The 25,390-nt window shown below is 35.1% G+C and overlaps 2 protein-coding genes across 8 annotated transcripts in view; one reads left to right on the top strand and one right to left on the bottom strand.

Moving 5' to 3' along the window:
* Nucleotides 1-2,046, top strand: part of fam114a1 (family with sequence similarity 114 member A1) — a 17,329-nt gene extending 15,283 nt beyond the window's left edge. For 5 of the 6 annotated variants that reach the window (XM_087235999.1, XM_087236003.1, XM_087236002.1 and 2 more), the window contains 2 exons: nt 543-596; nt 954-2,046. In XM_087235999.1, the coding sequence (XP_087092125.1) occupies nt 543-596; nt 954-1,079 (180 nt within the window). In that variant the 3' untranslated portion in view covers nt 1,080-2,046. 6 annotated transcript variants of the gene reach the window in all.
* On the bottom strand, nt 217-25,390 carry si:dkey-192k22.2. Of its 2 annotated transcripts, XM_087237058.1 has the most exons (14): nt 25,292-25,375; nt 24,344-24,415; nt 23,724-24,088; nt 19,952-20,149; nt 19,682-19,843; nt 18,229-18,342; nt 15,721-15,807; nt 12,925-13,005; nt 12,793-12,840; nt 11,506-11,544; nt 9,744-9,770; nt 7,871-7,936; nt 7,301-7,348; nt 217-5,250 (listed from the first exon to the last, which is right to left on the bottom strand). In XM_087237058.1, the coding sequence occupies exons 3-14, from the start codon at nt 23,812-23,814 to the stop codon at nt 5,195-5,197; spliced, it is 1,017 nt and encodes a 338-aa protein (XP_087093184.1). In that variant the 5' UTR covers nt 23,815-24,088; nt 24,344-24,415; nt 25,292-25,375; the 3' UTR covers nt 217-5,194. The 2 variants fall into 2 exon arrangements, with proteins under 2 accessions (XP_087093184.1, XP_087093185.1); XM_087237059.1 differs by lacking the exon at nt 7,301-7,348 and having other exon boundaries at nt 24,344-24,493; nt 25,292-25,390.

Genomic DNA, 25,390 nt, shown 5'->3' with positions numbered 1-25,390 from the left:
GCTTTCTCTTTCTGTGCCTTCTGTCAGCATGGCAAATGTGTGAATTCAGGAGCTTACAAACAGACATTTGCCTTACATTTTTAAACGAGCCAACTCATTTTGAAAACAAATGTTCTCTGGTTTAGTGATCCGTATGGAAGGAACGCAATGCAATAATACATAACACACAAAGAGGTTAATATCTGCTGAACTAAATAAAAAAACACACAAATGAAATAAAAGGATTTAGTTATTTTAATATTCGTTAATATTGAAAAGCAACCATGCAGGTGAGATGAGCATAAATACAAGAAAAGACAAGAACCAACAAAACAAAACACTGGGCTACTTGTACACAATGGTCAACATGCAGTGCAACATGCATTGAAATTAGCAACTAACATTACGTTGCCGCAGTAAATGTGAAAACACTAGTAGATTGTTCTAGAAGGATTGTCCAGAAATGTTTTTATTCTTAGTTTTCTTTAATAAATGTATATAAAAAGTAAGGTTTTTGATCTAAAGTTTATAATTAACATTCTTCTTCTTTTTTCTCTCCACAGAGTCAAAGAAAAGCAGAAGAAGTAAATCCTCTAGTGGACAGTGTGATGCTGGAGGTAAAACTGAATGTGATTTTAGGCATAATTTAATTAGTCGTTTATTTATATAGCACATCAACACGGCATTGCCCAAAGTACTGAACACAATCAACACTAATTAAAATGACAAATCACACAACACATTAATAAATGATCTGAAACTATTCAGAGGGAACAAATGCTCCGAAAAGAAGATGCAATCTCAGAATATTCTTAAAAAACATGTCTGATCATCAGCTTGTCTGATGTGAGGCACAGCTCTGCTCAACAAATGCTCCTCGTTTGACTACAGGGGATTTGATGGTGATGATTATAATGACTGTAGTTAGGATAATGTCGACCCTTCATCACTCTGCTGTGTGTCTTGTTCCCCAGGGTTCTAACAGCACTACCTACATCCACAATGCCTTTCAGCTGCTGCTGCCAGTTCTTCAGATCTCGCACATCCAGACCAGCAGAACTGCAGTCAAGCCAGACCCACAACCAGCATCTGCAGAATAGTGCCCTTTATTCTGTCCTTGTGTGTGTGTCTGTCTGTGTTTGTCCGTATTTAGGTACTGTATGTTGCTTCAATATGAGAGCTGATGCCAAAAAAAGTGCAATTCTAGTCTATATATAGACTCTTACAACGAGATAATTAAGAAAATACAATTGAAACTCCTAACTTATTTAGGAAGCTGCTTATGTATCATTTATCGTGATACTACATTCGTTTATATCCGTTACTCTACCAAAAAGGAAGATTATTAATCAAGTGTTGTAAAACCAGAGCAGGTTTGAACTGTTATTCACATAAATTAATCAATCACTCATGTACATTTACCAGTCTTTATTTTTAATGACATGAACCATGAACATAAACTGTAATATAAATGATATGAAACTAGAGACTGAAATATTCTAAGTGGTTTTTTTTCAGTATGTTATGACAAAATGATTTACTACACGTCTCAGAACATTCCATTTTGTTCACTGAATACTGAAAAGGCAAAGACGATGGTATGTTTTAAGATGAAGTCAATATCAAAGCTGGAAGATGGAAAGTGCTTTTAGGAAAAAAATAAATAGCATTTTTAATAGCCACAAGAGCTTTAAACTGGTGTTATAAAATTAGGAAATCACATTAGTGCAGCCGTATTGGTAGTTTAATGGATATTAGAGAACCATGCAGCATGCTTAATGTTTTCAGCCTAGTTGTAGAAATGCTCTCTCTCATTTCATTGAGCAAATAGGGCAACATAACACCATAGTGTGATTTAAAGTCTTGTAAGGGAGAGTTCACCTAAAAAACTGTTCATTTGAAATGGCAAGGCCTTACAAGATTAATTTGGTTCAGCAGAACATTAAGGAAGATTTACATGTGTTGCTTATACCGTGATCCTTGTTGTTTCATTAAATGCAAGTCAATGTTTACAAGAGCTTAATGGTATAAAAAATAAAAAGGTGTTATGATGCACTATTAATTATTTACAGCGTTGTTACATTTTTAATCCACAGCGTTTACAAACGTGTTCATAAAGTAACTGCATATTTAAATTTTTAGGTAAACTTTTCTTAGCTTCTAACACAATAGAAAAAAACCGGTATTAGAAATTGGAAAATTTGAAGTTACAACCAGAAAAACAATCATTCTGCTAATGTTATGGACAATAGATATGCTCAATAAAGCAGTTTCATTTAAAAATTGAACAGCACACTGAAATGAACGGAAAGTGGTGTAACCATATTTCACAAAATTTAAAGATTTTAGTTCCTTCAAGTCCTGTTGGAAAAAGTGAATTTGAATGTGAAGTTGAGCATGCCTGATTGCCACTACACGTTAGAATTTAAAGTGGGAAACTCTTTTAAGAAGCTTTAAGGGATTTTCAGAAGGGATTTAGTTTCTAAGTTTATATGTGTCTGTTGGAAAACTTGTCAGACACAAGAAAGAAACATCTGTATTAACAGTAAATTTGTCAGAAATGTTACATAATTGCTTTTTAAAATGTTAACTTATTAAAAACAGCTTCTCCCACTTTTGTTTTATATTACACTCCATATACGACAATTTGGCCAGAACAAGCACTTGCCTATTGATTTCTCAAGATCTCTCAGAAAATCACAACATGGCTTCAGAAGAAAAACTATAATGGAGGACGGTCCCTTTGGATATGTATATATATTGATTTGGTTGCAATAAAAATATTAGAAAGCAAAAAACAATAAATAAATAAATTGCTTAAATTGTCATAGCTGCCACTTTGTCTGAACATTTTTAGTGACGTTTGTGGTGGCCATGTTTCAGCTATAATCATGAAACATCCATTAAGTAAAGTTTGGAGATAGTTTGATCAAGAGTCATTATGATCACACGATTGAGGAGTTCTGGCAAAATGTCGGTTGCCAAAAGCATTGAAAGAGACCTATTATGTCCCTTTATACAAGATGTAAAATATGTGTCTAGTGTCAAAACAGTGTTTATAAAGTTTCAGCTCATAATACCACACATATCTTTTTTTATAACTCTTTAAAATTCTCCCTTAATTAGGCTTTGATCCAAATTGTGCCTTTTGGTGACTTTCACTTTAAATTCAGTTAAGAATAGCCCCTTTTACGCATACAGACCTTTCCGGAAAATTACTGGAAATCAGACATTTACTCCAGCCAATCAGAACATTCAGGCATTCACATCTGTGCTGTTTTTGAAAATAAAAGTCTTTTAATATTTTTCCAGACACTTTCAGCCACTAGATGTTAGTCAGGTAACGTTTGTGTGTTCCTTCTTAATGCCAACTGTGTAAAAATATTGATAAAATGCTTATGATAAACCTCTGTTTGTTTCCTGTCAAGCTCTGCTTCAGTTGTTTGACGCGTGTGCTAGTAAAGTCAAAGAGCTTAGAATCAACAAGAGGCGACACTTAATAGAACATTCCATTGCAACAGCAGCGCCCAGCAACAGCCCCGCGGTTCCGCCATTTTGGAGTGAAAGCGATTGGCCATCCATTGGGTCTTATTTCTGTTTTGATGGCAAGCAGCTGCTTTGTTTTTTATTTATTTATTTAAAAAGCGCATTAAATCTGAGATACAACCTTGAAAGACAACAATATGACACATACTTTCACAATCATCAGCACTTTTAACAGTTTATTTTTCAGACTTATAATATGCTGTTGTTCTATTGGAGTTTTCATTCCAAAATGGCTGCTGCCTAAAACTAGCGGTATCTAGTGGCTGTTTCCCGAATTGCACTAGAGTGTTGCCTCTTGGTGATTCTATGCTTTTTGGTGAAGTAGTGCTCCATTGAGCGCCAGCACACATATTATGTACATCTTGACATGATTTCTCCCTATGTTTTTCTCAAAGTTGTTCACAAAACTTATCCATCCACAGAATTTGTAATGTCATCAAACGTGTAAACATTGAGCTGCAGTCCGCGCTTCTGCCTAGTTGCATGAATGCTAAAGTTTAAATAAAAGTGAAACCATCAACAAAAGCCCGACCCCTTCTATGTTTATGAATACAATCGCAGCCATTTAGAGCTAATTTCTGGTTAATGATATCAGAATTTACCAGTTATTTGGAATAGATGTGTGAATAGCCTTTTCTGGAAAAATTCCAGAACATTATTGCCTGTGTGAACAGCGCTTTTTTCAATTTTCCGGTAAAGTTGTTTCGGTAATTTTACGCATATTTACTGGTATCTGTGAAAGGGGCTATTGTGACCCAGTCCTATTTTCAAAAGCACAACGTTCAGAACTGTAATTGCTGCTTCTCAGTTAAGACTGTCTATGCTAATGAGAAAGAGATAATCTATGGGCGGGGCTTTCCCAGTTCCATGGGATGTACAAAGGGAGAATGTCAATCAAGGTGTTTCTACGTATTGTTTTTAAGAAGCGTGATTTTACATAATTGTATTAATTAGTTAATATATTATATATAACATAGCTTTATTCACATACTGCTGCCACACAACCATGTTTAAACTCATTATAAAATAGTTTTTTTGCATAATAAGTCCCCATATTATTTGCCAGCATTTGCCACCTTTCTTCACACCGCCATATAGGTATCTATATATAGATGCCACATTCGACAGCTTCAAACATTTCACCAAGTCGGCCATCTTGAAATGTCATCACTGATTATTTATATCCCTTTAACAGGTGAGAATGTTTTGGTTTATATGTTTTGTTTAAATTTTACAGGTTTCTTTTTTAAACTATCTAATATCTGTTGGTTGTTAAATCATCCCTGAGGTTTTCTTCAGATAATGATATTCACTTGTACTGTATAACTGGTTAAAAACATGAAGTAAACTTGGTCCTGAGACTTCTCTTGCTGACTTTGACCAGGATGTTAGACAGCTTACATAAAGCGTACATTGATGCATTATTTACATTGGATCTTTTCTTGGTCTGCAGTGTCTGATATGAACAGGGAAGACATTTGAAAAGATGTCAATCTTGCCTTGCTTCAGCTTGACAGGTACATTTTTAAGCACTTGCTTGTTCACTGTGGTTACCTCCGAGGTGGATATTTGACTGTAATACTGCAGTTGCCTTTGTTGTGTAAGAAATAAATCACTTTTTAAAAATAATAATAAAGTGCTTCTGCTGCTTCTCATGACTTTAAAGGCTTTAAGCATCTTCTTCATGACTGGAGCAGGAAAAGTTGCTTCGATGATGCAGGTAGTCTAGAGAAAGAAAAATGTTGTTAAATGACATGAATGACAGTTCACCCAAAAATTAACATTTAGAGAAGAGCGGAGACAAAAGTAACGTGGGACGAAAGTAGTATTTTTATTCATTTATTTTATGATGCCCGGACAACATTTGCTTTCCAGCCTATAACAGTACATTCAGCATGCAACTCTTAATAGAACTGCAAAATACCACCAGATTTTGAGAATGCGTTTTAAGACCAACATTCTACTTTTTTTTTTTTTTTTGTGGAAAGAGAAGACCTTAGTTTAGCCAATGACGTGCTTTGGTTAAGTCGCAAGAGGTGTAGTGTTTATCTGTGAAGCAATTTTTGACAGACTGGTGTTTATTGTGAGTAGTTGCTGAATGCAAATAAAAACGTCAATAAAACAAAGGATCGACTCATGTCCGATCCGCAAAAAGATCTGAGACATCACCTCCCATAAGTTATGATGATATAAAAGACATATTTCAAAAAAGTTTTTTATCAAATTAGTTTTCTGTAAATCGATCAAATGTATGTGTTGCCAAATGTGCAATAGTGGAATGTGCAATATTGCAATGGGTTAGCTAGCTAGCCAGGTCAGCTGTTATCTTTTAAGTTGTAAGAATAGCAACATGATTGCTAGTAGTATAATGTTGATTAGTCATATGTTAATGCCATTTGCATTATGGATAAAATTATAATTATAAAATAAAATTATTAGCCCCCTTTTGATTTTTTTTTCCCTTTTTTTAATATTTCCCAAATGATGTTTAACAGAAGAAGGAATTTTTCACAGTATGTCTGATAATATTTTTTCTTCTGGATAATTTTTTTCTTCTTATTTGTTTTATTTTGGCTAAAATAAAAGCAGTTTTTAATTTTTTAAAAACCAATTTTGAGACAAAATTATTAGCCCCTTTAAGCAAATTTTTTTTCTGATAGTCTACAGAACAAACCATCGTTATACAATAACTTGCCTAATTACTCTAACCTGCCTTGTTCACTTTATTAACCTAGTTAAGCCTTTAAATGTCACTTTAAGCTGTACAGAAGTGTCTTGAAAAATATCAACTAAAATGTTTTTTACTGTCATCATGACAAAGATAAAATAAATCAGTTATTAGAAATAGGTTTCTAAAACTATTATGCTTAGAAATAAACAATCTTCCCTTCATTAAACAGAAATTGGGGAAATAAACAGGGGCGCTAATATGTCAGGGGGGCTAATAATTCTGACTTCAACTGTATATATATATATATATATATCTGCTATAGTGTCTTCCTCCTTTTCCTTCTACACTGTTTGTGGGCGGGGTCAGGCGTAATTTTCCTCGCTCTCCACGTGCACCAAATGGGCAGGGCTTCAGTTCCGTATCGACGTCATGCTGACACGGCTAAAGACGTTTTACATTCTGTTGACCCACTTTGAGTCGACTCTTTTATAGATGAATCAATAGTTTTAAACATGGTGCACTTTCATATTTAAGCCTTAAAGGGCTCGCACACCAGATGCGCGGCTCAGCAACATGGCATGCAGCGCCATACATTTTAGAATTCTAAACATAGGTTTCTATCAGGGTACACACATCGGTGCCCAGCCACGACACTAGAGCTGTTACACAATGCATGGAAGGTCATTTCCATGCAATGTGTAACCCATGATAGGGGCTCTTTAAGGGCGTTTATTTGCTGAAATTGGTATTAAAATGTGTTTTATTTGTTTTGTGTAAACTATATTTGTAAGGTTTTTGTGCATGTTTATATTGAAAAGGGGGGAAAACAAAAAATTGTATGAATGCAGTAATGTTTAAGTAATTTTCCATTAAAAATTCATCATGTGACCATCTAGTAGAACGCAGCATCTCATTTCTCCCAAGTTTGTTCTTCTGAGGTGACCTGGCAGCGCCAGTCTTCACAAGAACGCAAGTCTGTTCTCTGTATTCTTGGAATTGAGAATGCATAGCTGCGGCCCTCTAGGAATTGAGTTTGAGACCATTGCTTTAGCTATTTATCAGCTTATAGTTCATTAATGACAAACTGGACACATGATCACTTACTTGAAGGTTGACAGTGGTCTTGTGCTGCCAGATGTAATTGTTTAATCTCTGTAGAAATGACAGTATTTATTAAAAATGTATCTTGTAGAATTCTATAACCATGGCAACATCAGTCTCACCATGCGGCCATCTGCAGCGTAATTTATTCTGCCGCAAGCAACATACTGGCATCAAAGATCTACCCATCATCAGCTCGTGTCATCATCAATGTGACCGAATGAGACATTATGCAATTCAAAGACTGTGTCAGGCTATACTGGATAGGAACTAGTTGTGACAGCAAAATACTAAAGACTGTATCAACATCAGACATCAGATTTTGTTACATCAGCTGATGGGTGAGGAAATCGGTGTGGACATCTTTTTCAAGTATTAATCTGCTTTGTTGTGTTTCCGCTTACCATGAATTTAAAGTGTATAAATGCTGTTTAATATCCCAAACACATGGAATGCTTGAGGCTCTTTGGCCGTTGAGTTATTTTTATTCAAAGTAATAAATCGTCAAAATAATACAGAGGAAAGCTTTACATATGCATTATTTTCATGAAGTGCACACTGTAAAATATTTACCTTCCAGTGGCACAGAGACATTACATTGCTCTTGTTCCAGATTTTCATTTTGCCCTTCTTCATCCTCTGAAATTAAATAAATTGTTCAAGTCAGATTTATGTACGTTTGGAAAGGTTTTATTAATAAAGCTGAAATAGACTCTTAATTATAGTTGTAGCAAGTTCAAGTAATTTCTTCAAGTTGATGCTATGCACTGTATGTATTTATGTGTCTGTCTGTCTTTTATTCTATTCCTCTATCCATTCATCCATCCATCTGTCTTGCTATCTGCCTGTTTGTCCATCCATTCATCAAGCAATTATTATCTGTCTGTCTGTCTGTCCGTCTTTTTAATTCCATCCATCCATCCATCCATCCATCCATCCATCCATCCATTCATCCATCCATCCATCCATCCGTCTTTCATTTCATCCATCCATCCAACAATTAATCTGTCTGTCTGTCTGTCTTTTGAATTCCATTCATCCATCCTTCTGTCCGTGTTTTATTCTAATCATCCATCCATACACCCCCAAGTAATTTCTTCAAGTTGATGCTATGCACTGTATGTATTTATGTGTCTGTCTGTCTTTTATTCTATTCCTCTATCCATTCATCCATCCATCTGTCTTGCTATCTGCCTGTTTGTCCATCCATTCATCAAGCAATTATTATCTGTCTGTCTGTCTGTCCGTCTTTTTAATTCCATCCATCCATCCATCCATCCATCCATCCATCCATCCATCCATCCATCCATCCATCCATCCATCCATCCATCCATCCGTCTTTCATTCCATCCATCCATCCAACAATTAATCTGTCTGTCTCTCTGTCTGTCTTTTGAATTCCATTCATCCATCCTTCTGTCCGTGTTTTATTCTAATCATCCATCCATACACCCCTCTGTCTTTCCAGCCTGATCTCACGAGAAAACGTAAGTATTTTACGTTTTGCCAGTTTAGTGGCTATTTCGTACGAATTCATACGAGTTCAGTCGTACGAAATGGTACGATTTTAAAAAGGAGGCGTGGCACCTGACCCCACCCCTAACCCCAACCGTCATTGGGGGATAAGCAAATCGTACTAAATTGTACGAATTAGATCGTACGAATTCATACGAATTAGCCACTAAATGAAAAAGTTACGAATTACCGTGAGATTGTGTTGGTCTTTCATACCATCTATCTTGCTTTCTACCTGTTTATCCATCCACCCACCCATCCATCCATCCATACACCCCTCTGTCTCTTATTCTTTCTGTCCGTCTCTCCTTCTATCATCTATTCATCCTCAATTAAAAATTGCTTTATTGGCATGACTTTATGAAATTCAATATTTTCAAAACTTGCAATTTAAGAAAAAGAGAAGAGAAAAAAAGATAATAGAAAAGCACATTAACACAACATAGATTAAACTTAAGTAAATAGTGGATCCCAATTTATAATAAGTAGCCTTAACTAATATGTGCTTACACTGAAATGTAATCATTTGTTACAATGTATTTATTGTGTAAATACATGTTTTACATTGTACTTGAGATTGATTAAATACCTGCTTGTAAGTACATCTTTAATTACATTGTTGAGCATCCCTTACAACCTAACATTTCCTCAAACCTCTCCATACCACCAAACCTGTCCCTAACCCTAGCTGTATTCAACATTAGGAGCACCAGAATGTTCAGCAACATATGAACACAGGAAGTACATTATATTCATTTTTAATGCAACTACATAGTTGTTAGTTTAGGCCACTAAGTATAAAGTGGGACCAAATAGGGTGACAAACTAGTGACATTCGATATCCATCTAGTTTTATACAATATAAATACACATAAACATGCAGGTAGGGCAGAACTAAATCCCAAACTATATCAAGCAAAACATCTCATACCTGTAATCTCATAGATGGGTGACAAACCTAAAACATAAGAGGTCATTATAACACAAATCACATATACACACATCATTAATTTTAGCAGTAGGATTCTGGTTCTTCCTTAAATTGGTATGTAAGGCTGAATGTGGCACACACATTTTTGATCGATGTGTGTATTTTAGAAGCCAGATCCTGATTGGGTGCCTGCTTACCCACCGATTGGTTTAAATCATATAAATGAGAGTGATGTGACGGTTTCTGGAGGATGGTGTGGCTACTTGGCCGTCCTCTTGTCAAGACAATCTCTATAATTCTTTAACCTTATAGTTTAATTTGGCATGATTTATATAATTAAAGTTAGTTTTCTTCTTTGTTTATCCCTAGAAATTTGTTTGTTCCTTGATTTGTTGTTCTATTAGTTTTATATATAATAAATAAGTTGCAAAATATATTCTTTTGTTGTCTGAGCTCTTTTATGTTGCGACTCAAACAAGGGGGTCGTAACAGCTTTTGTATGGCTTTTTTTTATAGCTTGCCATTTTCTAGTAGGTCTTAAAGGGGTTTGTGCCACATAAGGAAGTGATACATGTTTATAACATCTTATGGGGCATTTTACATGTTTTATTGCACAAACAGATTGATTTGTTTCATAAGACCTCAACATGTCATCAGCTGGGTTGCCAAGTCCACAGTTTTCCCATAGAATTGGGCTACTTTTAATCACTTGTCATGGGTTGGTTTCTTATTTTGTGAGTTAAAGGTTTAACATATAACATCATTTATTTTTTTATGGTTGTGCTGAAATATTTTACTATACCATTTTTATACTTAACTATATATTCTACCAATGATACAAACGCTGCTAGGATGATTAACGTGGGTGAGTTCACACTTTTGTGTGTGTCAGAGACCGTGTTAATTGCTGTTTTTGTTTGTTTTTGACTTATAAGGATTGTTGTTAAATAATAGCAAAAAAAGCATATGTCATCTAGAAAGAAAGTCAATTTACAATTGAACTAGGAATATCTTAAATCGGGGTGTCCAAACTCGCCGGTCCTAAAGGGCCGGTGTCCTGCATAATTTTGTTACAACCCCAATTAAACACACCTGAACTAGCTAATCAAGCTCTTTCTAGGTATATTAGAAATGTCCAGAGAGGTGTGTTGAAGGAAGTTGCAGGTAAACTATGCAGGACACTGGCACCTAATTTTGAGGTTCAATCATTGGTATAGTTTTGCAGGAGTTGTTCTGCATTCGGCTGCATCCATTATGTCTTTAATTGGAGAGCCCACATCAGTGACACGAGAGACACGATGCAAGTTGTGCAGACAATTGTAAGGTAAGATGATTTTTTATGATAACATGATCTTCATTGATAATGACATAGTTATTTAGTGTATAATGCATATGGTGATGTACAATGTGTATTTTACAAATGGGGTAGCATATTTTGAGTTTTTATACTATTGGGCTAGTTTTGATTGGCCATTGGTCTTGATTTGCTGAAGAAACCTGGCAAGCCTGATCATCTGGAGCCACAGTATTAACTTTGTTTTGTCTGTACTTTGTGTTTTTTAACCCTCAGAGTGCAGATAGTTGTTGACTTGGATCACCATGTACCACAGTTCCAGCTAAAAAGTCTGCCTGTGGGTAAGTAAATTTACAGTGAATTTTCATTTTTGGGTGAACAGTGAGCGACAATTACCTATAAATTGCACCAAAGTAATTTCTCATTATATACATCACTCTGCATAATAATAAATATTCAAACACTTACTTCTTTTGTACATGTGGTCAGCTACCTTGAGCAGATTATCTGTGAAAAACAATGTACAGATATAATGTGAGGGGTCTGGGTTAAAAAACCCTTGAGTATGATAAAACAGGTCATTTGTTTACCTCTCTGTCTGAACACATACAATGCATCATCATAAAAGAAGCTAAAGATGTATACAAAAGCCCTGGTTTTTGGTAATGTCCAAATATATAGTTTTAAAAAAAGTCAAGGCCACTTATTTAACATCCTTTCTTGAACATTGAAGGCATTGAAATTTAAATGAATAAATAATTAAACAAAACAATTGTGAAAAAGTACAAAGCTTTAAAATGATTTAGTATATTAGGGTTGCACCGCGATACTTAAATGCATGTCTTTTAATATTTCATCAAATTATTCTTGTTCTAAAGATGCCTGTCAAGATTATTATAAAAACTATTCTTAAAATTGCATTTGCATCCAAACCTCATTGGAAATACGCGCCACAGTTAGTTTACATATTTCTGAAACCTGAAATATATTGCTCTGGGTATGTTTTGTTGTAAGTTTTAGATGAAAAATCCACAAGAGGGCGCTGTCTACATTTTTGTAAATCTGAAAAAAAAAATTTTTTGTAACATGTTTCAGATACATGTCCTTCTTGTACACGTATCACTTAGTGAACCACTGACCTAAACCCAACCAGCAGTTTTGCTGTTTCACAAAAATGTAGGCTTAAGCAATAATTTCAATTATATCTATATTTCTGTTATAAATACAGAGAGAAATTAATCTGGAGGAACAAAAGTGAACCTAAAAGATTTCAGTGTTGTTACTCTAAAAAAGTAGTTTGATAACCTATACGCTACTCATCAGCAAGTAACTACAGGAAATTTCTGTCAATTTACAGCTGGTTTAAATATTTCCGAAGCATGAAATACATGCTCTGGCTACATTTTGTTGCACTTTTCAGATGAAAAATCCACTACAGGGCGCCGTGTACATTTTTGCAGATCTGAAAAAAACATTATTTTTAATGTTTCAGATACATGTCCTGCTTGTAACGTATCACCTGGTGAACCACCGACCTAAACCCAACCAGAATATTTGCTGTTTTACAAAAATATAGGCTTATTTAATTCAATATTAAATATAGTCATATGTATACTGTATATCATACATAAGACGTGTTACCTTTCAGTATTGGCATAGTCATTTTTGTAAGTTATTTCTTTACACTAATGAAGAATGGTTGCTTCAAAAATAACACATTTGTCCAACAATCTCAAGACATAAACACTTGATTACCATTAATGCTGCTTATTGCAATGGACACATCAGGGACGTTTCTCATCGCTGAAAAAGAAAACAGACAATTCATTAGCACAATCACTGGAACATCTTGTGACTATATAATACTAGGTTGTTAGTGTCACTCACAATTCTGTTTTTGCTTGCTCGGCTTTTTGAGCGGACGTCTACCGGCTGAAAGAGGCAAAAATCTCACCATTTTGGATTTTCCTTGAAGAAGAAGACCGAAATGAGACAGATTTTCACACATCATTCAAATTATTCAGTAAACAAACTATGTACAAAAAGTCAATAGGTTTATGCTCCTTTTTGCTTTTAAGACAATGGATTTACTCACTTTAAAAAAAATAAGGTAACCAATTGCTTTTTATAGTGTGGGAAATACAGAGTGAAAGTAATCTGGAGGAACAAAAATGAACCTAAAAGAGTTCAGTGTTGGGGTTACTCTGAAACTGTGGTTTGATAAGCTATTAGCTATTCATCTGCAAGTATACAGGAAACTATTGTCAAATTACACTTCTAAAAAAAGAATAGCTAGCTACAAGTTGCTTCCTGAATGTAGCTAGTTACATTGAAACTACTTTTTCACAAAGAGTTATATTACGAAATCACAAATGTATTTTTAAAGTAAATATAAAGTAAATAACACTTAAAACAATATAATTATAATGTCAAAGCTTAATGTTTGATTAGTTGTCAAACATCTCAGACTGGAGTTTGGAAAGCTAAAGGTTTGTTAAGCATGTTGTTACAATGTTTACATTGCTGGTCCTCTACTTCTAGGTTTCTTCCCACCGCAGCCTCAGGGCGTACTTACACTATGTATAGTTGCCTTAAACTGGGCCAAAGCACGCTTGTCCCCCCTCACGTCTCCCCTGATGGCCCGCACTCATATTACAGTCGGGCTTGGGCATGCTTACGTCAACGATGATGCACTGTTTAGTAAGCGCTCTCGATCAACACAGAGGAGATTCCATTAGTCATATTGCTTTAGTCGTTTGGGATGCAGTGACACGCAGTCAAATATTTTGCTGAACAGATCTGCCACTTTTGACGCTCATAAACAATAAAAAAAGTCTGCGTGCATCAAGAATTAGGAGGTTTGCTGAGGGTGCAGCTGTCATGCAGTGAGGGTTTACGACAGTCTGATTGAACAGTAAGAATGACTTATAAATCCAAATAAAACAGTCCCTTAAAAGTCACGTCTCGTCTTCAGTTTCGGGCCCAGGCGCATTTTGCACTCACACTACTAGTGTACCGCGCAAAAGCCCAAGTGAACCACGCTCTGGCACACCTTCTCCAACTGGGCAGGGCCGGTCAAGTAAACCATGCCTGAGCCCGATTCAGAGCACTCACACTTCTCAAATGATCTGGAAAACAGGCCTGGGCACTGTTCGGGTAGCATAGTTTGAGTACGCCCTCACTTTCATTTTTTAAAATGGCAGCTGCATGAAATAAGGGTATCTACTTGCTGGAAAAAGTAGCTACTGTAGCTACTGGAAAAGCTACATTTCATAAGTACTGTCATTTCATCTTTTCAAGTAAGCTACTGACAAGCTCCTGAAAAATGTAGCTTGTAGCCAAAAATAACGCTATTACCAGGATGGATAAAAAAATACAGAACAAACCCAAACTTACATCTCACTCAGTTTTCACTATGTACAGTATGAAAATCCTAGAACCTCAGCCTTAGTATTTGAAGTCAATTGTTTCAGTTCTTTTGAATGGACAATTCAATTCCCAAATTGGAAGTAAAATACAGTGTGTGTAGTGTAGAAAAAGGTGGATATTTTACATTAAGGCTGCATTTACACTGCAGATCTTGATGGTCAATTCTGAATTTGTGACTGTTTTTGATTTTTTTGATGACCTTTTCACATCACCTTTTAAAAGTTACTCGTATCCGATCGTCTGCATTTACACATGGCAAAGGCGCAATGACTAGGAAAAAAAAGAGCGGGCGCTGACTAACATCTGGTAATTAAAGAGTGCTCTTTTCTCTATTCCTGTATGTAATCTGTTAGCAGCTTTTGACAAGCTGTATTAGTATAGTTTATGACGGAAAAGTATTATTTGTCCATCTTTGTCCACTTATTTGTCCATCTTCTTTTGATATATTGGCTTTTTTTAAACCTTTAGGCATCTTAATGTAATGTCCATGGCGTGAATTATGCACGTGATGTATGCACTAATTTTATATTAGTGCATATTGGTTACGTGGCGGAAATTGCGCTCTCTCGCTTTCGTTAACATGCTTTAATACCTGTGCAATATGACAATATAAAAGCTGTTTAAGTCCTCGTGGATGAGATTTAAGGTTTGGAACTATGCTAAATTCTGTTCTGAAATGAAAGCGTCAGAGTTGACATCATTCGCTATGGTTTTTAATGATGCGCGAATCGCATTGACAGGTAAAAATCCCTTGTACCTGCTTACACTGCAGACACGAGGACACAGATCCAATTCATATCGCATAAATTTCCACATATGGACAAGGCCTGAATCTGATTTGAGTAAATTGGAATCCATGTGATTTCTTACTGCTTACACGTACATGGGCCATATCTGATCTGTGCCACATGGGAGAAAAAAATCGGAATTGAGTCAATTGAACAGTGCGGTGTAAATGCGGCCTTAGTCATTTAGCAGATGCCTTTCTTGAGAAGGCATTCAGTGATTCAAAATGAAGAGACAATACACACGATCAGAGAATTAAGTGCTTGAGTAAGAAGTTTAAGGGAAGTGTCTGGTGTATATACTGTAGAGTGAAGAGTGTTTCTACAGGTGGTTTGTAAAACCCACTCATCTGTGTGAGGCACACTTCTTAAATGCACATTGTTTTTTTATTGTTTTTTTTTTAATGGATTTTATACAGCAAGTTGGCTTTTGGGCATGACTTGTTTATCTTGTACAAGCGATACTTACTATGATAAAGATGGCAGCTCTTGATGATCAGGAAGCCCACACTCAGAATAGTTACCACAACCACAGTCAGCACCAAAGCCAACCACACTGGGGGAAAAAATCAAACATCAGCACTCTAAGAACAAGCCAAGTGAGCTATAGTAGCTACAGAAACTTTACCAGAGCAAAAGTATAGTAACACACACACACCATGTCTAAAGCATGAACAACAACGTGAAATAACACAATGTTTAAACTTCAGAAGTTCCTAGTTTACACTCTTCTCTGGTCTTAGAAGTCTTGCCAGGTTGATTTTACATTGAACTCAGATGACCTTGTGAGAGTCTGGCTGCGTGCCGTCTGAGAGGATTTGTGGTTTTGGATCAGTCAAACATTGAGTAGACTGGCTTGATGTATTGCTATGATATATTTATCAAAAGTTAGGTTGAATTATGGAGTCCTGCTGTCTCCTGCCATGCCCGAATCAATAGACAACATAAAAGACAGCCTGAGCTTCCCTTCAGAGGGAATTTATGAGATAGGTAGATAGACCGGGCTGAGAGAGGGATTCACTCTGTGCTGCATATTTAGCAAAAAAGATTTGAAAAGTATTGTAAATTTGGAAAAATAGATTAGTTTCATATTGTATATGCCGCTTTTAAAAAAGGTGCTTTAGCGGCATTAATGGTTGCATGAAGAGCACTTAACATTCAGGGAACTTTTTCAAGGTTATGGTGGAAAAATATTCATTGGATTATTCTTATTCTTTGAATTATTTTAACTTTAAAATGGTTCTTCTGTGGCATTGGTTAACATTGTAAACATATTAATAATTATTAATAACATTAATATTAGCAATTAATTCACTTAATTTAAATTATATATAAAATAATCAGCCCTCTTGTGAAATTTTGTTTAGATTTCATTAATTTCCCAAGTGCTGTTTATTTGAGAGATGATTTTCTCTAAACATTTTTAAGCATAACTTCTATCAAATTTATTTTGTCGTGCTGGCCATGATGACAGCACATAATATTTAATACTAGTGTTCATCTTAAAGTGCAATTTAAAGGCTTAACTTGGTTAATTAGTTTAACTAGGCAAGTTAGGTTAATTAGGCAAGTCATGGGTAGGCTCACACGGAATTTGCGCGTGCGAAATTCCACAGATTTTTAGCCAATCATTAATTCTGTTTATTTACTTGTGTGTAAATTAATTTTTGTTCAGTTTTTAAATTAAGTACAGTAATATTATTGACTAATGTGAAAATGTTCATCTGATTTTTGTACAATGCAGTTTGTAAAGTAATATTTTCTGTCTTTTAGTAGATGTATTATTAGAGACTTGCTTTGTTTACCAAATAAAGTGAATCTAATTAGATTTGCAATTTAAACATTAAATAAAAGTTAAAAAGGTATTACTACATTTCACATATTAAGGTTTTAGTTATCAGACTCCCAAAATAATTCCACAGAAATCCACAGATTTTTACCAAAATTCTCAGCAGAAATAGCAAAAAACATCCGCAGATTCCGTCTGGCCCTGGTCATAGGACAACAGTGGTTTATAGCTAAAATCAAATCTAATTGGGCTTATAATATATACACATATTCAAAAACTCTTGAGTTAAATATAAAAATTATTAAAACGTAAAAATACATATTACCAATATATTTTGGATATCTTTAAAAGCATAATGCATAGTTGAATAAATAAATGAGTAAATATTTTCAATCAATCAATCAATCAATCAATCAATCAATCAATCAATCAATCAATCAATCAATCAATCAATCAATCAATCAATCAATCAATCAATCAATCAATCAACTCTCCTGTTCCTTGCTTATCTGCCATCTGAACTTCTGCCCTGAAACCAAAAAATCAAGTAGTTGTTTTGAAAGTGCAACACTGCTAGAAGAATACAAACACTGCCTTATTGACCTATAAAACTACATAGCGCTCATGGGACACATATTGTGGTGTAAAAACACAAGCGGCGCTCTATTTGTCCTTGACTCAGTTCTTATTTGTGCTTCATTCCATATAAAAAGCAAAAAATGTCTTCGCTTTTGCTTACAAACCCAACAATAATTTTAAAAACTAACAAAAGGTATGTTGGTAATTATTGTATCCTTAAAGGGATAGTTCACCCAAAAATGTAAATGACCTCAACATTTACTGTAGTTTTAAACCATTATGAGGTTCTTTCCACTGTTGAACACAAAATAAGATATTTTGAAGAATGCTGAAATCCTGTAACCATTGACTTTCATAGCAGGAAAAAAATGACACTAGAAGTCAGTGGGTCTCAGAAGCAACCAACATTTTTCAAAATATCTCCTTTAGTGTTCAACAGAAGAAAGAAACTCGAAAAGGTTTTGATCAAGTGAAGAATGAGTAAATTAATTTTTTTCAGTGAACTATCCCTCATTGGCTCATTGTCATTTGTCTTGTGTGTAGAAATGCATAAGCGGACGTTTTCTGACAGTTTCCCGCCCTTTTTTTCAGTTTTTGACAGTTTCTCACCTCTTTTTGCTTGCGTATTTGGTAATTCAGCAGGGCTTGCAGTTATGTTGTGCTCATGATAGTAAAACAGGAAACTTCTGCTGGTTGCTTGGCACTTTACCTCATCCTTTAACACTGTTAATTCAAAAGACAGTGAAGTTGTTTCAAGTGAAGAAGTAACTGGTTTTATTGAGGTCAAAATAATAGCCCTCCTGAATTAATTTCTGTTTATTGGATTTTTTCACCACATTTCTGTACATAATCATTTTAATACCTCATTTATAATAACTGATGTCTTCTATATTTGCTTTGATGACAGTAAATAATATTTAACTTGGTATTTTTCAAGATACAAAGATTCAGCTTAAAGTGACATTTAAAGGGGAAATGAAGCACTCGGTCAAGTTTACATTATTATGTACATTGGATTCCTCTTTAATGAAAATGCGATAAACAAACTCGATTAATGTAACCATTTAGAAAAAAACGGCAAGTTTTACTATAGGTTTTATAGCTAGGGGACCGCCATCCAGGAATAATGCTGTGTCTGACATCACAGGGTTGGTTCCGTTCCCTCAACTGAACAGATACAGTGGAAGTAGAGGACTAAACACAGAGACCGTAAAGCCTAATTAACTGAATGTGTGAAGTTGTGGGCATGGAGCTGTTGCAAAAACAAGCATCAGATATGTGTCTAATATAAAAATATATATTTATTTAATCATTCATTCATTTTCTTTTTTGACTTAGTCACTTTATTATTCTGGGGTTGCCACAGTGGAATGAACCACCAACCTATCCAGCATATGTTTTATGCAGCGGATGCCCTTCCAGCTGCAACCCATCTCTGGGAAACATCCAAACACATTCACACACACACGCACACACACACACACACACACACACACACACACACACACTATAGCCACTGCGTCGCCTATATGTAATCATTTTTTCCCCCTTTTGTATTACCGATCATTTGACACGCTTTGCTTCGCTCATATTGTCAAAACATGCCGTTTTTCTCTAAATAGTTACATTAATTGAGTTTGTTTAATATATTTTCATTAAAGTGGAATCCAATGTACAAAGTAATGTAAACTTGACTGAGTGCTTCATTTCTTCTTTAAAGGCTTAACTAGGACAATTTGAGAAGTTAGGGTAATTAGAGTTAATGTACAACAATGGTTTGTTCTTTAGACAATCTAAAACAATCTTGCTTAAGGGGGCTAATAATATTGACCTTAAAATTTTTTATTTTATTAAAACTGCTTTAATTCTTGACAAAATACAAAAACAAATAGGTCTTATTTTCAGAAGAAAAAATATTATAGGAATTACTGTGAAAAATTCCTTGCTCTGGTAAACATCAATTGGGAAATATTTGGAAAAGGAGGGCTAATAATTTTGACTCCAACTCTATTTGTGCTTCGATGAGAAAAACTGCGGTTTTCTTGTCTTGAAATGCTCAGACCTGGACATTTGCTGTTGTCTGGTAGAAGATTGCAGTAGAAGAGGGTCTGCTCATCGTGGGCTTCAGTGTATAGATCAGTGTTGTTGAGAAAAGCAAACACACTGTAGTTCCACACTGAGAGATTGGCTGCTTTCATGGTCAGAACGGCCATCACATGCTCTCCTGTGAATCATACAGCCATTGTTAATGGTTACTGTTGTGGACAATAAAAAAAATAAAAAGCAGCAGTAAATTTCACACATGAAATATATAATAAAATAAGCGTCCCACCTGACTGTGAAGTGTTGTTTTGGAGAAGCTTCAGATCCATTTGAGATTCACAGGCATACCAGCCGTCCTGTCTGTGTGGACCGCTGGTGTTTATAGTTTCTGTGGCACATGCAGGGTCAGAAAGACCACACAGCTGTGCATTGCTTTCAGACGTGCAAAAGTCGAAAGGCTCACAGAGGAACTCAATTTGAGATATGTCTGAGGAAAAACAAAATGATGTCTAGTTCAGTTTCCGGTATTTTATTCAAAACATCACAGTAGATAATAATAATAATGCATTTCATTTGTAATGCTCTTTTCTTAAGCTCAAAATGCTACAAGGCAAAAAACAACAACAAAAAACAATAAAAAAGTAAAAACAATAAGTAGGAAAGTATCACAATAAGTAAGGTAACAATAGATCACACATTAAAAACACTGCTAAAGAGGTGAGTCCTAAGAAGCTTCTTAAAACAATCCAGAGACACAGCATTACTAATGGTAATGGGTATTGCATTCCATAATTTTGGCGCACAGTATGAAAAAGCCCTAACACTCATAGTATTAAATCTGCAGCGTGGCTGGAACAGGGTAAGACCTGAAGCATAGCGAAAACTGTGAGCAAGAGTAGAAAGTGTTGCAAGATCACATATGTAATCAGGAGCTAGCCTATGGACTGCTTTATCAGTTAAGAGAGTCTTAAAATCAATATGTGACCTAACCGGTAGCCAATGTAGTTGCTGGAGAAAAGGTGTGATGTAATGGAGAGAGGAAGGATGTATAAGTCAGAACACGTGCGGCAGAATTTTTAATATACTGGAACCTTTTAAGAGAATTTGCAGGTAACCCCCCAAAAAGCAAATTACAAAAATCAAGATGGGATGTTATGAGGGTAAGCCTCTCAGCATCTGGCCGTGACAGAAATGGTATAATGCGTGCAATATTACGGAGATGGAAAAAGGCTGTTTTAGTTAAGTCAAAACTGAGCTGAGCATAAAATAGTACCCCGAGGTTGGAGAGGGGTCTGGATGCAGACCTGATGCAGTGCAATCTAAGCTGCATCCAATGCTTTTTATTGCGCTCACCTAACCCCACCCCTAACCCTACCTACACAGTGACATCACACATTGTGTCGCTGAGTGATGCAATCTCAGCTTGCATCATAATGGCTGCATCCAGATACTATTGCGAGGTTTCGGACCTGGAGAGAGGGGGATAATTGAATGTCATTAATCGAGAGCTTAAAACCACTATACCTGTTAACGGTGGGATTGCCAAAGAGTAAAATCTCAGTTTTAGAACTGTTCAATTTAAGAAAGTTCTGCTTCACCCATGCTTTGATTTCCGGTAAACAGGCTGATAGAACTGACGTAGCCGAAGTGAGATTAGGAACGGTGCTAATGTAGATCTGGGTGTCATCAGCATAACAGTGATGATAGATGTAATGCAGAACGAAATTACATTACTTCAACACTTAGCGAGAAAATAAAAGATAATGTTTCTTATTTTAGGTTTGAAATGATGTATAGTGCCTGCATTTTGTGTCTAGCCATGTAGCTTTGTATTTGTGTTTTTTTATATGACTTTATAAAATTAATATCTATTTTTAATGACTCTGAAACATATTTTGAATATAAATATATATATTATTTTTTCATTTCAAACTTTCATTTCACATTTTCTCTTCTTTTTTTCACTGCACTTCAGTGTTGCCAGACGTACAATACCTATCCATCCATCCATCCATCCATCCATTGATAAATGTAGTTAAGCTATTAACATAATCATTATTCTTGGCATTTTTATTTATTTACATAAGAATAGATGAGTAGACTTTCAAACTGCTGCATGTTTCACCATATTTTATTGTTAAATTGAATGAAGAAAGAATCTCTGCCATTTGATAGAGGGTCCTAAACTTGAAGAGAACCACTAGTTCAGGAGTTCTTAAACTTTTTAACTTGCGACCCTCAAAATAACAGTTCCAGTGACTCACGATTACTATCCTCAGAGGTGGTAAAGACTCCACTATCCTCATATGTAGTAAAAAACATACAAACATCACTTGTAGGATCTAAATGAGCTTTTTGACAAAAAAAAAAGAAAGAAAAGTGCAACAGTCTAAAAACCATATAATTTTTTTATATTCATTATTCATTTGTTAAATTTAATATTAACCTCACATAATGAGAATGGTGAGCACAATATTTACAGCACAAGACTTTTCTTGGTTTAATTTTGGTGACTGCCACTTGTTGATTGTCTGTTCAGTCTTAGCCTTTATTTTGAATGTGTGTGAGTTGCATAAAGGTGTTAAAGCTTAACATTGTGCCGTCAAAACAATCTGCTGCAACTAACACAATTGCTGTGTCGTTAATCTGCGTAATAACCCAAGGGGTTGCAATCAAGTGGAAAAATAATTGAAAGACTGGCTTTTTATTTGCATGTTGTTTTTTATAACTGTTAAATGCAATTTTTTATCTTCTGCAGGTTATGGATAAAACACTGCAATTCTATACCCCCCCCCCCACCCCCCATTTGTCTTGCAAACCCTATTTTGAGAACCACTGCCCTAGTCAATAAAAAAATTATTGTTTAATATGTTATGATACTTGCCTGTTGACTGATTGAGTCTTTTTTGTACTTGCCTGTTGACTGATAGAGTCTTTTTTGTACCAGCCCATCTATATTTGTCTATTTTTTTTTTTCCAATAACATTGTAAAGAAAAGGTTGCTAAAATATTTTTTGAGCTTTTGGGAAATGCATATTAAATTATCCTGATAGTTTTACCTTCTTGATCTCTAATAAATATCAAAGTGATTTTGTAAATGTATTATTAAAAAATTAATTAAAAAAAAAAAAAGATATTCCATTGACCTATTTTTCATCCAATATCCGTATTGGCTTGCTTACAGACATAACAATAACATATCACTAAAAGCTCCACAAACACAGACAGAACAGGTTTTAATGTTACAATAATTATAGTTCAAAATTACAATAGGTTAATTTATGTGATATCTTTATCATACATGTGCGTATATTTTGAAAAGCTGCACTTCCTGTTGCCTTAAACACCCATTTTCTGTTACTATTAGTGCAACTTTTGAGTGGCATTTCCTGTTTAAAAGCTGTAACCTAATAAACCACCATAGTGTTTTTTTTATTATTATTATAAATTATACCTAAGGTTTATGGCTGATAAAGGTTGACTTTAATAGTATTTTTTGTTCCAACTATATGGTTCAATGACTGCTTTTTCCAACATTATTCAGAATATCTTATTTTGTATTCAGAAGTAGAAAGAAATGTAAAGTATAGAACCTCTTGATTCAGTAAATGATGAGGACATTTTAATTTTTGGGTGAACTATCCCTTTAAGGCTACCTCTCTATTATCACAAGCTATCGTGAGGTATTTGTGAAGGTACACATTTTCGGCATTCTTTTCAAACACACAATGTTATGTATTTTAAGAATACTCACTGATCCATAGACGTGCCCTACACACACCTCAGTGGTTTTTACACCTCATACCATGTCCAGACCACAATGATGTAGTCACATTTGACAGTACAGACAACTGTTTTAGCCTATTTTAAAGTTCAAAAGTCTAAACAGATATATAATGATGCACTAAAATCTCTAATGTGTCTCTTGAAGACACAGAAAACCCAGATGTTTTACTTATGCTAACATCTAAACATTCTTTCTGAAATGCACATGCTCAGACAAACCCACACTACTATCCTTAATTCCTCAGAAACCATTGTACTTAGCTGTTTTTACTTACTTGGGAATAACTCTGGGAGGCACAGGAGGAATGTGATGAACAAAAGGATGCTTAGTTTGAAGGCACCTGATCTCGTCATGGTAAAGGACATTATGATGCAACTTCACCATGAGGTTGCCGAACATCTGAACTTGTTGACCGTACACTGAATATTCCACACAATCTTACAAACGACATCCTACCGTTTGGCTCTTCCGAATTAACTGTTGGTTCCAAATAATGCTAAGTGTGTCTTGCTAAGTGTGTAATGTCTTACAGACTTTTAGCATCTCTCCTTCGTGACGAACGCATGATTGAAATGATAGATGAAGCATTTGAAACACACCACTTCCTGCCTTTCTTCCTGTTTTGTGTAATCTTGAAAACTGAAAGAGTAAAGAGAGAATTAGTTCATGCATTTGCTTGAATGGCATTGACTCAAATGATTTGACGTTATCAGCTTAGACAATATTAGTGTGTCTCAGAGTTTTGTTTGTCTAAAACATCCTCCCCATCAGGTAACAATATGGACTCTTTAGGAACAAATATATATATATCTTTTAAAAAGGTACTGCCCCAGTGACGGCTCTTGTAACTTTATTTTAGAGAGTATACCTCCCAATCCATCCTGATGATCTGACCTGCTCACATTAATTCCGCTTGATAGGGTTTGCTTGCTGGATGAAGCACCATCATCTTCAAATTCACCCTGTCTAGAGAGAACTGCTTATCATTTTGTGCATCTCAACACTTTTTCTCGAATTCTCGGCTTGGTTCTTTAGCCATGACTCCTTCAATGAAAGCCAAGAACAATCAATTATGAAAACAAGGCGCTGTAAACATACACCCAAATTCAGTATTGTAGAATTATACACCCCCCACAAGCTTGTGTACCACAAGTAAATGGTGTGATGTGGTGCTGTACCAAAAAGGCTCAGACGTTTACCTTAACTGCTCCCTGCTGTGGAATGACTTCAATAACTCAACCCCAGTCTTTGGCCATTAAAAAAAAAGCCATCTACCAAATGCTACTAGTCCCTTCTGTTGAAGGATTAGTTCATCCAAAAATGAAAATTTATTCACTATTTAGTCACCCACTTTTGGTTCTAAACCTTTAGGATTTTGATTTTTCAGTTGAACTTAAAATAAGATATTTAGAATAATGTTAGAACGTAGTAATTATTGACTTCCATAATAGGAATAACAAGTACTATGGAAGTCAATGTTTACAGAATTCCAACATTTTCCAAAATAATTTAACTCAAACAAGTGAAGTTTATGTTTATGACAAGTTTATGACAAGTGAAGGGTGAGTAAATAATGATAGTTTTGGATGAACTATCAATTTAAAAAAATGTTTCTAGTTATTTATTAATAAAATAAACTTGCTAATTATAATACATTACAATAAGTTGGTCCAAATGATTATATTAATGTTCTCATATTTAAATTTAGATTATATATATATATATATATATATATATATATATATATATATATATATATATATATATATATATATATATATATATATATATATATATATACATACAGTTCTGTCTGGTTCTCAAATCTGATTGGCTGATAGCCGTGCAATATTCTGCAATATCAGAACTCCTTCAGCCTCTTTACCCTTTGTGTATTACTCAGCCCACATACAGCCAGCAAAAAGCAGACACTACAGATCT

Source organism: Danio rerio, chromosome 1, assembly GCF_052040795.2.
Source record: "Danio rerio strain M-AB ecotype USA chromosome 1, GRCz13ab, whole genome shotgun sequence".
NCBI classification, from domain to species: Eukaryota; Metazoa; Chordata; class Actinopteri; order Cypriniformes; family Danionidae; genus Danio; species Danio rerio.
The sequence above is the reverse complement of the archived record's forward strand: the minus strand, read 5'-3'. Positions and strand labels throughout refer to the sequence as shown.

Bases quoted from the DNA above. Each gene is read 5' to 3' on its own strand.
- si:dkey-192k22.2 (XM_087237058.1), bottom strand. From the start codon at position 23,814: ATGTCCTTTACCATGACGAGATCAGGTGCCTTCAAACTAAGCATCCTT. The intron at 9,771-11,505 runs GTAAGTGTTTGA...CTTATGTTTTAG, and splicing joins TGACCACATGTACAAAAGAA to GTTTGTCACCCATCTATGAG. The intron at 5,251-7,300 runs GTAAGTGATCAT...TTCTTTCTCTAG, and splicing joins AGACCACTGTCAACCTTCAA to ACTACCTGCATCATCGAAGC.